The sequence below is a fragment of the Pseudorca crassidens genome, chromosome 12, assembly GCF_039906515.1.
Source record: "Pseudorca crassidens isolate mPseCra1 chromosome 12, mPseCra1.hap1, whole genome shotgun sequence".
Lineage (NCBI taxonomy): Eukaryota > Metazoa > Chordata > Mammalia > Artiodactyla > Delphinidae > Pseudorca > Pseudorca crassidens.
Window position 1 is genome coordinate 66,184,586 of NC_090307.1, and position 15,774 is coordinate 66,200,359.

General features: G+C 58.3%; 2 protein-coding genes across 2 annotated transcripts in view; both read right to left on the reverse strand.

Moving 5' to 3' along the window:
* Nucleotides 1-550: 550 nt before the first annotated feature.
* Nucleotides 551-3,004, reverse strand: TMEM191C (transmembrane protein 191C). Its single transcript, XM_067701427.1, is given in 10 exon segments — nt 551-882; nt 884-924; nt 1,233-1,305; nt 1,386-1,450; nt 1,578-1,637; nt 1,761-1,817; nt 2,006-2,080; nt 2,231-2,281; nt 2,585-2,708; nt 2,830-3,004. Coding segments are annotated over 10 exon segments (996 nt in total). The 5' UTR covers nt 2,985-3,004; the 3' UTR covers nt 551-587.
* A 7,610-nt stretch (nt 3,005-10,614) lies between these two features.
* The window catches only part of HIC2 (HIC ZBTB transcriptional repressor 2), a 24,609-nt gene continuing 19,449 nt past the window's right edge, over nt 10,615-15,774 (reverse strand). Inside the window, exon 3 of the mRNA XM_067700000.1 lies at nt 10,615-15,774. This exon is cut by the window's right edge and continues 1,203 nt beyond it. Coding sequence (XP_067556101.1) covers nt 15,162-15,774 — 613 coding nt within the window. The 3' untranslated portion in view covers nt 10,615-15,161.

Here is a 15,774-nt window from a genome sequence, read left to right on the forward strand (position 1 = left end):
GAGCAGCATCTGCATCAGAGACTAAGTGAAACACGAGGTCCATCTCCATTAAGCAAAACATTTACAGAAATGAAAAGACGATGCCCGCGAAGACCGCAGTGGTGAGCGCGCACGGTCCGCACAGCCCGGACGCGGGAGAGCGCCGCGGACCAAGGGGAGGAGGGGCGCCGCGGGGACTGCGTAACCACCACGCGGACGCGGGACACGGACCTCCGCGGGGACCCGCCAGCCGGTGCCCCGGGCTCTGCTCCCCGGAGGGGAGAGCGGGTTTAGTAACAATTCCTACCCCTCCCGAGTGGGCGGCGGGGCTGGAGGAACCGAGGGCCCGGCAGCCTCTCGGGACCAAGGTCCACCCGGAGGAGCCCGGCGGCCGCTGGGCCCGAGGACACATGACGCCCCCGCCCCGGTGTCTCCCATTCTCTCGCCGCCACCCCCGCGTCTCGCCGTCTCTCGCCGCCACCCCTCGCCAGTCCCCCTTCCCCTCTCCCCTCTCCTCGCCAGTCACCCCCGCCACCCCACCCCTCCGCCTGACGCCCAGAAACCACGCGGGAGACACGGGTGCTGGCGGCCGCAGCCGGCGTGATGCACTAGGCGGGCAGCAGTCCGCGCGCGCGCAGCTCCAGCAGCGGGGCCAGCGTGTAGCGCAGGCGACGGATGGCGGCGTCCGAGCCGGGGCGCATGAGCCCGCGGCGGAGGGCCGAGGGGTTCACCAGCGCCAGGTAGAGCAGCGGCAGCGCCACGACGCCCAGCAGGAGCAGCAGCAGCGTCTGCAGCGCGCCCAGCGCCCACAGCCTGCGGACCACGACGCACCGGCAGACGGGTGGTGGCGGGGCGCCGGGCACACCCCGGACCCCAGACTCCGGCGCCGCGCCCGCCGCCGGCTCACCTGATGCCCGCCGCGCCCGCGCCGCCGAACAGCCGCTTCTGCGGGGAAGAGGGAGCGACGTACAGCTCCGCGCCGGGGAGCGGTGGGGGGAAACCCCTGGGGGAGCGGAGCCCGTGGGTGCGCGTCGCTCCGTGGGGGGCGTAGCACTACGGGGCGGGTCCCCTATGCGGGCGTGGTCCTTGGGTGGGCCGTCCCGTGGCAGGCGTGGCCGCCCAGCGAGGTTGGTATCAAGGGGAGGGTCCCTGGGGGAGGGGGGGAAAATCCCTGATGGGGTGGTCACGTGTGTGTGGGTGGCCCCGGGGGCAGGTCCCGGCTCCAGCCCGTCCCCGCCCAGGCCCGCACTCACACAGTCCGCTTTGGCCACTTCCTCCATGAGCGAGCCCGCGCATCCCTGTCCCCGGCCAGGCTGCGACTCGCACCTGTGGAGTCAGGCATGGCGATGTGCCCTCTGTCCGGGCCCACAGTCACCTCCCCACACCCGACAGTCCTAACCCCTTACGGCTCCGGGTCGCCCTGCGAGGCGTCCAGCGCAGTCGCCGCCTCCATCACCTTCCCCTGCAGCTCCTGGAGGGGTTGGGAGTGAGGCCTCACACCTGGGAAGACCTTGGTGAGGCAGGCCCCGGCAGCTCCGGGGGAGGAGGCCGCAGTGGGGTCGGAGGTGAGCGGCTCTCCGAGTGGAGGGTGGCGGCACCTGCAAGACTCCGCTCTGCTCCTGGAAGCTGGCCCAGGCCTCTTCCATCCGCTGTGCGCTCTGGCATGAGGGGAGCCCTGATTAGACTCGGGGAAGTCAGCCCTCTCCACCGTCCGGCGCCTGCCCAGGCCCCACCCACACCCCAAGCCGACCCTCCCACTGAGTACCCGGCTCCGCCCGCACCTGCCGCAGGGCCTCCGCCTGCCTGGCGTGCTTGGCCTCCACCAGCTCCAGTTGTTTCTTCCGGAGGATCCAGGGAAGGTCAGGAGTCCGGCACTCCCCGAGCTCGCCGCGCCAGACCCCGCCCCAACGCCCGGCCAAGAGGTTCATGCCCACCCCCGCCCGCCCTCAGCCCCAAGGCCCCGCCCTCAGGTCATCAAAGGCCCGCCCACACCAGCGCTCCTGCCCTCGGGGCCCCACCCAAGCACCTGCAAAGCCACCAGTTGGGTCCCGAGTTGCCGCTCTGCGCGCTGCGGACTCAGTTGTTCTCCATAGTAAAAGAGCTGGAGGGTGGGGCTTGTGAGGGCGGGGCTTGCGGGGCTTCTAGGGGTGGGGATTATCCTGGGAGGCGGGGACGCGGCGGAAATGGGGACGGGGACTAGGGTGGGGCTTCCTAGGGGAAGCGTGAGACGGAAGCCGTCTCCTGAAGGTACCTGGCTTGACAGCTCCTCCCACTGCTCCTGCAGCTGATGGTTTTGTTGCTCCTGGACGGGATCGAGGGGGCGGTCCGGGCCTCTCCGAGGTCCCCGCCCCCACCGCAGTCCCCGCCCCATTAAAGATCCCTCTCTTCACTGGCCCCGCCCACCAAGAGCCCCGCCCCGTCCAGGGTCCCACCCTGCTTCAGGGCCCGCCCCACACAAGGTCCTACCCCGTCCAAGGCCCCCCCCTCTCCCCAGGCTCCGTCGCATTCAAGGCCCCTCCCCCTTCACTGGTCCCGCCCATCCAGAGACCCGCCCCATCCAAGGTCCCGCCCCGAAGGCTCCGCCCCATTTAGGGCCCCGCCCCACCAGGTCCCGCTTGTGCTGCTCCGCAGCCTCCAGCCGCCGGCGCGCCCGGCCTGCGCGCTCCCGCGCCGCCTCTCTCGCCTCCCCGCGCAGGGCCCGCGCCGCCTGGCTCCGCTGCCGCTGCAGGCTGCGGAAGGGAAACTGAGGCTCCGCGGCCCGGGGTGACGCCGGGATGCCAGCCACCTCGCGGTGCCCCCGCACGTCGGCTCGGTCCCAAGGCCCGGGTGGAGGCGAGGAGCAGCCCGCACCTGCGCTCGCGCTCGCTCAGGTCGTCCAGGCGCGCTGTGAGGCTCTCGCTCTCGGCCTCCAGCCCGCGCACCAGCTCCTCCAGCTCCTGCTTCCGCAGGCGCCCGTCACGGTTGTCCTTCAGCAGCTGCAGCAGTAGCTCCTGCGCCTCGGCCATGCCCCGGCTCTGCCCGCCGCCGCCGCCGGACCCGCGTCACAATGGATGGAGCGCGGGGCGGTTCGGAACCGCTGCTCACGGGCAGCCATCGGACCGCGCAGGCCGGTGGGTGCTCGCACCTGAAGCAGAAGGCGAGGCTGGCTTGTTCCCGCTCGCTGCCGACGGCACTGCGGACTGAGAAGCCTCCTGTGGGAAAGAGATCAGGATCCGTAAACAGGTTCTTATCTTTGGACCCAATGATCCCACTCCTGGGAACTTAATCTAGGAAGAAAAAAATAAAATTCTTAAACCACAACGCGTTAAGTGGGTTCACTCAGGTGGGTAGTTACAGTCATCACAAAGAGGACACCACTGTAGTTACTGAAATGATGTATTTTATGTGGCATACATAGAGATATGATGTCTAGTGAAAAAAGAATATGATTTACTATGTATGCTGAAATAACTAAGATTGTAATGTACACGGATAAGATCTTTAAAGGACACAAGAGAAAGACAAGCTATTTCATTGGTGAAATTGCAGGTAAACTTGTCCTTTTAAAGTCGGCTTTCATTTGGCCAACTTAGACTATGAAGCTGGATGCAAAAGTCCTAAATAAATTATTAGCTGACCAAATCCAAAGGGGTACATTGAAAAAAAAAAAGGTACATGAAACCAAGAAGACTTTATTCCAGAGATTGTTCAAGATCAGAAAATTGACGTCATTCACCACATGGATAAAAGAGGGAGAACACCAGCTTCAGTAGATCATTTCAGTAGGAGCAGCACGCGGGATAGAGCTCCTCATCTGTGGAAAATTTAAAGAGGGATCGAAAGGGACTCTAAACTGATGAAAGCTGCTTAGTAAACACACTCCTTAGGGAGGCAGTATTAGCAGCCTTCCCGTTAAGATTTTAAGAGACAAGAATGACCCTCCTGCTCAGGTCTAACAGTGCTGGAGGACCTACAAGGAAGCAAGAAAAAGAAATAGGAAAGTCTGAGGAGTCAGCAGATACAGCTGGATGCCTACCATAAAGCTGCCCCTCCTGCACTGCTGGTGGGAATGTAAATTAGTGCAGCCATTTTGGAGAACAGGACGGAGGTTCCTCATGAAACTAAAGATAGAGTTGCCGGGACTTCCCTGGTGGCACAGTGGTTAAGAATCCGCCTGCCGGGCTTCCCTGGTGGCGCAGTGGTTGAGAGTCCGCCTGCCAATGCAGGGGACACAGGTTCGTGCCCCGGTCCAGGAAGATCCCACATGCCACGGAGTGGCTGGGCCCGTGAGCCATGGCCGCTGAGCCTGTGCGTCCGGAGCCTGTGCTCCACAACGGGAGAGGCCACAACAGTGAGAGGCCCGTGTACCACTAAAAAAAAAAAAAAAAAAAGAAAGAAAAGAAAAAGAAAAAAAGAACCCGCCTGCCAATGCATGGGACATGGGTTTGAGCCCTGGTCCGGGAAGATCCCACATGCTGCGGAGCAACTAAGCCCGTGCACCACAACTACTGAATCTGCGCTCTAGAGCCTGCAAGCCACAACTACTGAAGCCTGCGCGCCTACAGCCCGTGCTCCACAACAAGAGAAGTCACGGCAATGAGAAGCCCGCACACCACAATGAAGAGTAGCCCCCAGTCGCCTCAACTAGAGAAAGCCCACGTGCAGCAGCAAAGACCCAACGCAACCAAAACTAAATTAAAAAAAAAAAAAAGAGTTGCCATATGATCCAACAGCCCCACTCCTGGGCATATATCCAGACAAAACTCTAATTCGAAAAGATACATGCACCCCAGTGTTCATTGCAGCGTTACTTACAACAGCCAAGACACGTAAACAACTGACAGATGACTAGATAAAGAAGATGTGGTATATATACAACAGAATACTACTCAGCCATCAAAAAGAATGAAATAATGCCATTTGCAGCAACATGGATGGACATAGAGATGATCATACTAAGTGAAATAAGTCAGAAAGAAAAAGACAAATACCATATGATATCACTTATATGTGGAATCTAAAATATGACACAAATGAACTTACCTATGAAACAGAAATAGAGTCACAGACATAGAGAACAGACTTGTGGTTGCCAAGGGGGAGGGGAGTGGGGGAGGGATGGATTGGGAGTTTGGGATTAGCAGATGCAAACTATTTTATATAGGATGGGTAAACAACAAGGTCCTACTGTATAGCACAGGGAACTATATTCAATATCCTGTGATAAACCGTAATGGAAAAGAAAAAAATAAATAAAAAGGTGCTGGTGTGAGTGCCCCACACCCCCCCTCCAGCTCTGCGGCTTGGTTTCTCCACCTGTAAAGTGGGGCTGTTACCAGACTCCCTCATAGAGCCAGGGGGCCAGTGACTCACACCACACGGCTGAGGCTCTGAGCCTGGCACCATCACTGGCTCCAGCGTTGGACGTCCAGCCCCAGAAGGTGGCGCCGAGCTCCTGAAAGTCTGGTCCCGACCGAGATGTGAACCCTGCGAAGCACCATCTCATTGATAATTTTTGTATCGATTACATATGAAATACCGTGAATATACTGGGCTCAATGACACACTAGAATCTGGCCCACTTGTTTCTCTTTCCAGTTTCCCGTGGCTCCTGGAACACAAGCTCCAGTCCCGTAGGACAGCTCTGCACCCCCGGGGGCCCCTCCATCCCCTCACAGCGTCCCCATGACCACACCGCGCCCACTGCCTAGGCGTCCTGATCCCAGTTTACGTGGGGAAGCTCAGTGACGACAGGTCACCAGGCAGTGGCAGCTCAGGTGCCCTGTCTCCGCGAGAAGCTGGGCCTGCAGCCAGCCCTCACGGCGGTGACATTGGCCACCCCCTGGGTTGCTGTTCTGCAGCCTCAGAGGGTGAGCCGAGGGGCGCTTTGACCCCTCCCCGCCCCTGGTCTTTAGGAGGAAACTCTGCAGGGAAAGCCTGGGTCTGAGGAAGCCTCCGGTGAAACCCAAGCCACTTCCCTGGCGGTGGGGGCGACAGGAGCCATGGAAACAGACCCCCGGCTGTGGTGCCCCTGCCCTTTGCTCCCACTGGACCCGGTGGAAGCACCTGCCTATCTTCCCACCCAGCCTGCTGGCCCTGCTCTGCCCCTCCCCCAGGACTCAGGTTCAAGGTCCTCTTCTCCGGGCCTCCCTCCCCACCCACGCCCTCACCGAGGGGCACAGCCCAGGAAAGGGGTGGTGCAGGGCCCCCAACCCTGTCTTCAGGGCTGAATGCAGTGGTTGCACACTCAGTGCATGGTCGGGTGAGGACATCTGCGTGGTGCCAGGAGCTCAATAAATGTCTGTCAAATCAGAGAAAGAATAGTTATAAAATCCATGCCTGTTGTGCACAGTCCCTTTTTTTGTATTTGAAACTTGTATTTTTTGCCTGATAAGAGAAAAAAGGGGAATTCCCTGATGGTCCAGTGGTTAGGACTCTGCGCATTTACTGCCGAGGGCATGGGTCCGATCCCTGCTCCAGGAAATAATATCCTGCAAGCCTAGCTGCACGGCCGAAAAAAATAGAAAAAAGAGTCCCGTAAACCACGATGTATCAAATAATGGCTCAATGGCACAGAGTCCCCCCAATGTGGGCCCGCCTCCCAGCCCCCCACCGTCTCCCACGCCAGCCACAGGGAAGCCACCTCAGTCCCATAAACAGACCACGTGCTCTGATGCCTCCACACTTTGCATGCACTGTTCCCCACCCGTGGGGCAGCCCTGCCTGAGCGCCTGGTGTCTGACCAGCTCCTCACAGCTCTTCACCAGCCTGTTTAATGGTTAGACGTTGAGTTACTGTGACGGCAGGTCAGGTGATGAGCTGTCTCATTTGCTGCCCCCGCCTGCAGCCCCACCTCCTACCAAGGGCCGGAGGAGGCCGGTCAGCAGCTGCCTCCCCCGCCCTGCTCTTGAAGACTGAGGTCTGCATCCCTGTCAGCAGACAGGCAGTGTGGGGACAGGAAGAGGAATTCTCGGGGGGTGCGCTGACGGCCACTGGCATGAGCTCTGCCCACATCCTGGGAGGCACCCCAGGGCCGAGGGATCACTGCCTGTAGCATCACAAAGTGGGCAGGTTCTGGGGATACCCCCGACTCCCCAGGGGGCACACTGCGAGGGGCGATGCCTCAGTGAGGAGCTTGTGACCCCAGCAGGTACCTGCTGAGGGCAGAGGTGGCCTGTGCCCCGAGGCAGGAGAGAGGGTGCCAATGGCGCCAACACGGACAGAGGGTCACTGGGGACCCCCACAGCCACCCGAGGCCGCACATGGCAGGTCTGTGTGCCCCATGTGGGCTGAAGCGTGTCCCCCAGAATTCCTACGTTGAAGGCCTGCCCCAGCATCTCAGAATGTGACTGTGTCTGGAGATGGGTCTTTGGGTTGGACCCTAACCCAGTCTGACCAGGGTCCTTGTAAGGGGAAATCTGGCCACAGACACACAGAGGGACTAACAGATGGGGACACAGGGTGATGAGGGCATCTACACGCCATGCAGAGGCCTCTGGAGAGAGACCACCCGGCCGACACCTGGGTCTCAGACTTCCGGTCCTCAGAACCGTGAGGAGTCAACCCCATGCTCTGCTCCCAGCCTGGGGTCCTTTGCTACATCGGCCGGATCCCCCACAGCCTGCCTTCCCCCGCTGTGAGGGAGTCCTGGGTGGCCCCTGAGGGCAGGGCAGTGGTGGGAGGGTCATCCGGCCCTTTAACCAGGGGTCAAGCCCAGACTGTCAACTGGCATTTTTCAACTGTGGTATAATTGACACATAACATTAGTTTCAGGAGCTCAACACGATGATTCCATCTTTATGGACATTGTGAAATGATCACCACAGTAAGTCAAGGTAACATCGTAAACCACACAGTGACCAGAAAAAAATCTACCCTCAGCCACGTTCCCAGGTGCCCCACGAGGCAGGAGGCCCCTCAGAATCAGCAGCAGCAACATCCTGCAGTGTGGAGACCTTTAACGACACGCTGCCCCACCCCCCACCCCACCCCCCGGCTTCGGGGGGAGCCGTCCAAAAGCTTCCTCTCCATTTGCTGAACTCAGAAAATGTCTTTCCAGAAGGTCTATGAAAACATTCCGCTTCGGGGCTGCCTCCTGCGTGAAGATGGGAGCAGCCTCCGGCTCACTCTCCTCGAACTTTCCTTTCTTCCCTCCCTCCGTCCCTTTCTTTAGACGCCAGGGCACCCAGAGCAGCTCTTTTCCTGCCCGACTCCTTTTCTTGGCTCAAACCACCTCCACCGCACAGGATCAGGAACAGCCCTACTCAGATGGTTTTCAGAAAGAGGCAAATTTTAAACAAAACCTTTATGAAAGGAAACAGCGGTGCCTACAACTCAACCCCATCCTTGGCCTCCACCCACAGAATGACTCCGTAACCAGGCCCAACTCACTCAGGCTGTGATGGAGTAACCCCTCACCTCCCACCTCCTCCAGTGATCCGCACTAAGAGGCGTGAGGCCTCGCCTTGGCGCCTCCATCAAAAGCACCACGGCCAACTCGGCACACGGGGAAGTGGTGCTCATTCCCTCCATCCCACCTGCAAGACGAGTGCGATGAAACCCACACACCCTAGGTGACGGTTGGACTGGTTCCGAGTAGCTTTTTAGGGTCTCATTCTTAAATATGAACTGCCAAGACCACCCAACATTTGAGGAAAAGTCTTTAAAATTATGGAACAGGATAAAAACAAACCAAAAGTGGACCTAAAAGGGAACTAGATACAATGCAAGGAACAGTAGAAAGTGTCAAAAAATTACAGTTTCCTCAGAAAGAGATTACATCCAGGAAAAGAGAACAAAATGCAACAATCAAGGTACAAACAGAAGAAAGAAAATTTAAAATAATCGCTAACACAACAATTGTAAATCAACTATACCTCACCTAAAAAAAAAGTTGCTAAGATGCTTTAAAAATCAGTAAGAGTTTACTGAAGGGAATGAGCCTGCAGAGTAGAACCAACACATCACCTGCCCAACGAACAGAAAACCGTCTAAATGGAGAGATGACACCAAAGCTTCCAGGGAGGAAATCAGGTCACACATAGGGGACTGGGCTTCTTCTCATGCTGGAAGGTAGAAGCCAGGGGAGCAACTCCTTCAAACTTCAGCAGGAAAATGACATCCAATCCACAGTTCTATACCCAGCCAAACTACCAATTCCGTGTCATTTAAAAGCATTTTCAACATTTTAAGTCTCAGGAAACCCACTTCCCATGTGTTCTTTTGTCAGGATGGTACTGGAGCAAATACGCTACCAAACAAGCGTGTCACCCAAGAAAAGAACACACAGAAGCCAGAAAACAGGACTTCTGTTACAGGACAAAAAGGCAGGACGCCAGCCCAATCTGTGCAGAACAGTAGGCGCCAGAACAGACAGTGTCTGATTCTGTGGAAAACTGTACTGGGAGGCATTTCACAGAGTCAAAGGGTGGAGAAAGAAGCTCAGATCAAACTGAGCAGTTAAAAAGGTAAGATCATTATTAAACCTCAAGAAAAATAAGAAGGGCCAATACACTTGTTGGCCCAGCAATAAACAAATGTACATGGTGATAACCATTATGGCTTGGCCAGTTGCACACTGCACCAGGGTTTGTAAATGCAATTGAACGGGACATGGCCACACCCGTCTGCTTACACCCTTTTTGGCTGCTTTTGCTCTGTGACTGCAGAGGTGAGTCACCACAGAGACTGAATGGCCCACTTACTATCTGGCAACCTTACAGAAAAAGCTTGCCAAGCCCTAGATCACAGGAAATGTCCAATAACTATTTGCAGGGGTAGGAGGGAAGGGGAAGAGGGTAGAGATGAACTGAAATGATCACCTGCTGTGAGGCTGGACTCTGGTTGCCTGCACGATGTGGGGATGGGCTGGGAAGACGAGAAACCATTTTTTGTTTTAAGCCTTTTTAAGAGCCATTTGATTGTTCAAACTATGTTTGAGTATTGCTTTGATATACCAAAAAAAAAAAAGAATTTTAAAACAATTGAACAGAACTTACTGAGATTTAGAGCAGCAAAGCCCATGTTCTTCTGGGGTCTCGCCTGCTGCAGCCCTGTAGCTGCCTGAATGCCTGCAGTACATGGAGTTCGGGGGCTGAGCTGGCTGACCACGCTCCCAGGCCCAGCGCGCTCCTCCTCCTGGGTCTTCACTCAGCCTGGTACCCTCACCCTGGTTCAGGAGGGACAGTCCTCCAGGGAATAGGGTCTACTGTCCCCGACCCTAGAGACTAAGATTATCCCCCTTCCCGGCTCCCACCCACCCCACCCCAAGACCAAGCGGCAGGAGGGAGCAGTTTGCAGTAATGAGCACCCCCTGCCCCAGCCCAATCCTGCTGTTCCAATGCATGGTCCTGGTCATGGGCCAGACCTCCTCTCACCCAGGCTACCGGGTCCACACCCCACCCACACACCCCCTGCTTCCCAAACCGCCTCGGCCAGCTTTGGCCAACAATGCCAGAAAGGATGCTGACCCAACTGCCAACTCCAGACGCACACATGCCACCGAGGGCCTAGGCCCCTCTGAAACCCACCCTTAGGCCTGGGGCAGGAAGATGTCCACCCCAGCTCCCACCCCCCCAGGTCCTGGAAGCACTGGACAGAGAAAGGAAAGCAGTTTCTCATTTAGCAAGAGAACAGCCAGAGAACAGAGGCCTCACACAAGTTTTCAATCAAGCTTTTAATGAAAAGATCATAAAATAACAGTTTCTCATCACTGTACATTAAGACTGCACGCTTCTGAATGGAGAGATCGGTGAACTGCTTTACTATGACACTTGAGGGTTGCATACCTGCAGCTCTGACCTGAATTTATCCAAATTCTCGAGGGAAGTGAACTCAGTGTGATGACTGACAGTGGCGGTGGCCAGTACAGGAGTGCGATCGTGGTCCCCCCTTCCGGGGAAGGGCGTGTAGCAGGACATGATCCCTCTTCCAGTTCCCATTAAACAAAACAGCTATAACCCCATCCCTCCCCTCCCCCTCGAGGTATTTGTGAATGGGCCAGTGCCCAACCTAGGGTCCCTCAACGGGGGAGGGGGAAAGCAAATGATGGGTGGGGGACAGAGAGGTTCCCCTCAGCACCTGGCCCCACAGGGCCCCGCCAAGTGGAGGGGGGGAGCCCTGGGGATCCTCTCTGCCCTGAGTGAGGTCTGTTATGCAGCATATTTGAGGTCAATAAATTACAGCAATAAATAGCAAGGTGAGGTAGGGGGAGGGGTTCCCGGTAGAAAATTAAAGTGGGGTGACAAGCCCGGTGGGGGATGGGTGGTCCTAGGCAAGGGGTCCCAGGCAGCCTCAATTCCCACAGCGTACACCCACCCCGATTTGGAATGTCAGACTGAGGCTCTGGTCAGGCCCCGCTCCACAACCCCTTCCTGGCATCGGGTTCACAGGTTCAATGATGCCCAACCTGGCTCTGGGGAATAGCGAGGGCCTTGGTCCCTACAGGGGGCCGGTAGGGCTGGGATCCCTGGTCTGTTCTGAGGCCTGGCGCCTCTGCTTTCGCCCCCACAAGCCAAGGGGACGGGACGGATGCGGCCGCCTCTGCCCTGATCCCTGCCCTCCCGGCTGCCCAGGCCTCACCCTGACTCAGGACGGCCGCGGGGAGGGCGGCTGGGGTCCGCCTGCCCAGCCAGCCCGCCCCGATCGCACTCCTGCATACGGCCAGTCCAGTGAATACTGACGGGTGGGTGTGGGGGCGGGGGCGGCGGACAGCCCAGAGCCCCCAAGTGGCGACCAACGGTAACACACACGGCTGTGTGAGGTTCTGAAAGTCCGTCTGTGTCCAGATTGTTCGTTTCACAGGCTGAGGTGTATGGCTATGCTGCAAGTCTCTGAGATTCGTATTTGCTTAAAGGTTCATCTTTTCTTCTTTACCTTTTTTGCAATCCTGGAGGAGCCCCGGTGGCGGGCTCGGTCTGGCGGGAGCGTGCGGTGGTGGAGCCGTCTACCGCTCGCTCGCCCCAAGTCTGAGAAATAAATACATTCATCACTGCACAAACATATTGATACAAAAACAACACTGTTCAGAGTGTTTGCACCGTCTGTGTAGGTAAGGACCGGCCCAGTGAGCCCCTCCCACTGCCGGGGTGGAGGTGGGGGTCCCCAGGGGGGCGGGGACCCGCTGGAGTCGACGGAGCTGTGCAAAGGTCCTGGCTTTTTGGCTTGAGAGGGACCCTCACATCAACCCACCCAAGGGTCGCAGGCAGAGCAGCGGGATGGGGGCGCACATCCATCCCAGGGCCCAAGCCCAGGCTCAGGTCCTGTGGCCAGAACTGACAGCCACCCCTACTAGCTGGCTAGCTGGCAGGACCACCACAGTCTAGCCAGGAGGCCTGGGGGGCGGGTCAGCACGGGCCCAAGCTCTTTGGTGCCAGCTGGGCTGGGAGAGGCCCGGGCTGGGAGGAGGGCTCAGGGGCCTCCACGCCTGCCCCGGCCCCACGGCGGCCCCTCTGCCCGTGAGCCATTCCAGGGCCTACTCAGAAGGGGCTCCGGCGGGAGGTGGGGTTCACTGGGACTGGCCTTTTATCTGCTGAGGTCTGAAACTGTAAAAGTTTATGTAAACAATGAGATAAATATATTAGTATCTTTTTTCTGAGCCCATTGAGGTTCCATACGCATTCAAAATGTGCTTTGGTTTAAAAAATAGGTTTTGTGAATTTGGATGTGAGCTTTTTTCTTTTTTTTGTTGTTGTTGTTTATCCTCTTTCCTACATGACATCTGCTATTTTCTGTTTCCTGTTTCTCCGAAACATTCAGGAATTAAGTGACTAAAGCAGAGAACTGTAAGCCGCCCTTGGCCTCCAACAGCCTAATCTCCTGGTGAGGCTCTAACACACGTCCATGCACACACTCACAAGCACACATTCCACATGAAACCAAAGGAAAAGGAAAACAAAACCAAGTGTTGTGTTAACCCCGCCCGCCCCACAAACCCTTAAAGTCTTAAATAGGAAACTAGTGTTTTGCTTTCTTGTTAAAATACAGAGAAGGCTCGATATATGATACAATACTCAGGTGGGTACAATACTACGTCGCACGAAGGTCGTCGAGTGAGGGCCTCTGCGCCCAGTCCCTGAAGCTCTGCCATGAACCACCTGCTTCACCGGGGGCCACGCCCAGGGGCGTGTGTGCAGCTCCCGCTACAGACTTCTGTCGTGTGGCTTAAGTGCTGACGGAGTAGGGGGGTCGGGAGAGCAGAGGCGCTGGAGGGGTCCCCGCCTGACTTGCTGGAACACAAGTCCCCAGAGGGGAGAGGAGCAGCCCGAGGCCGGGGGTACCCCAAGGGCTCAGCAGGGCCCCATGTGGCCTGCGTGCCCTCACTCCCAACACCCACCACTCGGGTCCCTGAACTCAGGCTCTGGTTTCAGCTGGAGGGTCTCTGGAGGGGTGGAGGGTGGGGGTAGGGGATGACTCCGGAATTTTTTGGTCTGAACTTAAAGTAGAAAAAAGAAAAAGAAATGAAAACATGAAGCAAAACGAAGAAGATAAAGCCGCTGGTCCAGCCCTGTGGCTGCAGTAGGCTGAGGACAGTGGTGCCGACCTCTCGACCTTGGCCTGGCCTTGTGAGCATGGCTCTAGGCCCATGGAGGTGTCTGAGGCTGGTGGAGAGCCCAAGGCGAGAGGTGAGGGTAGGGTGGGATTCAGGGCTGAGCCCATGGGTGGCAGCCAGCCTCTCCCCAGACCGCCCAGAGATGCCAAAGCAGAACAGGTCCCCACCCTGCCAGGGGGGTGGGAGAAGATATACACATCCCTGTGGTCAGCCCCTCTGCACTGGTCAGGTAGGGGCTGCTGCTCTCCCGAGGTCAGGCTCTTGCAGGCCCAGGGGACAGGATGGGGGGGGCTCACTTCCGCCCCGTCCTGGCCTGGCCGGGAGCCTCCAGGAACTTGTCCCACTGTGTGGCTCCCGTCTCCTGGCACCTGGTCCTGTGCCGGGGGCTCCCCAGGGGCTGGAGCACCTATACCCCCACTCAGGCCCAGATGAGAGGCAGCTCGGGCTCCCTGACGCCCAGCAGCACACTCAGAACACCTTCAGGGTGGCCAGCTGGCCACACGCGCACAGAGGAAGTACAGGTGCCCCTTCTGAGAGGGGGCACAGGTGGGGGGCCCAGGAGGGCGACAGAAGGGAAACACAAGCGTCACGGCCACAACTGCCATCACCAACCAACGTCCTGTTCTCACAAATTCAAGAGGTAGCAAAAGGTCAGAAGTCTCTCCACCTTGATGGGCAAGGAAGGAAGGAAACGCGACATGAGTCCACACGTACCGCGCACACCACACACACGGAGAAAATGGAAACGCGTACCAACGTCCTGGCACCGCGGCCAGCCTCCCCCCGCCCCCCACCAACCCCAGACCTTCCAGTTCCAACATTCACATACACGTTACACGAGGTTTTCTCTTAATAAAAAACAAGTACCTCTAAACAAAGAATATTCCTCAGAAACTATGGGAAAAGCACTCTCTCTCCTGAGGCAGCCGAGGCAGGGCTCGGGGCCCAGGGAAGCCTTTGGCCAAGAAGGGCTTCTGGGGCCTGGAGGGTGGGCGCCCAGTCCACAGTCGGGCAGGGGGGGGGGGTGGCTGCCCCGGTACATTCAGTCTGCAGACCCAGGCTCAGCCCCGAGGGGCCGGAAGGAAAATAAACTCTTGTTGGTTTTGGTTTAAAAAACAGAATTCAAAAAGAAAAAAGGAACAGATCAGTAGGAATAACAGCCACACAGGCCCAGAGGGCTCTTTAGTTGTGGAGAGGTAGGCGGTGGGGGCCCCTGACTGTCCCAGCACCAGTGAGCGGTGACCCCTGGCTCGAGGAGGGAGGGCGCTGTCTCCTCCCTCTGGCACCGCTCCCCGCAGAGCCAGGCTGGCAGCACAGACACCCCGGCCGCAGCAGCCCTGCTCCCTGCAGCATGGAGGGAGGCCCCCACTCCCCCTGCTCCAACACAGCCTGCGGGACACCCCCCGTGACCCACTCCCGCAGGCCCCGCCGTGGCCCTCACGGGGAACTGGGCCGGGCAGGATCAGGAGGCAGACGGCGCAGCAGCCACATGCACTCGGGTTGGGTGCTGGCTGCCCGCTTCTCCCCTTGGTACAGACTGTGGATTAAAGCTCTGGGCGGGGTGGGCTGCACCAGGAACTGCCCCACACCCGGGGCCTGGCCACTGTGCCCCTTCTTTCCTGGGCGCCCGCAGGCCAACAAGTGTCTTTGGCTTCTAGGAGGGGGAGGTGTGCATGCGCAGGTGGCTGATGAGGTTGCGCTGCTGCGTAAACTTGCCCCCGCACAGCTGGCACTCGTAGGGCTTCTCGCCCGAGTGCACGCGCATGTGCTCAGTGAGGCGGTACTGGCGGGTGAAGCGCATGCCGCACTCGTCACAGGCAAAGGGCTTCAGGCCCAGGTGGCTGCGCATGTGGCGCGTCATGGTGCCACGCTGCGTGAACATCTTGCCGCAGATGTTGCAGGGGAAGGGCCGCGTCAGCCAGTGAGTCTTCTCGTGCTGCCGCAGAGTGGCCGGGTCCTTGTAGGTCTTCTCGCAGACCGAGCACTTGAAGGGCCGGGGCTCGGCTGCGTAGGCCGCGCTGGGCGCTGACAGGTCCTCGGCCTCCTCCTCGGCGCCCCCGCTGCCTGTCTCATAGGCACCCTCCTCCTTGATGAAGAGCTCCTCCTCTGTGTGCGTCTCCACGTGCGCGTTGAGCTGCTCGGAGCTGGGGAAGCCCTTAGCGCAGGGGATGCACACATACAGGTTGTCCCCATAGGACACCGTCTCATAGCCCTCCTGCCGGTACATGTAGTGGGCGCCGGCATGGCCGCTGCCGCCCTCGCTCCCG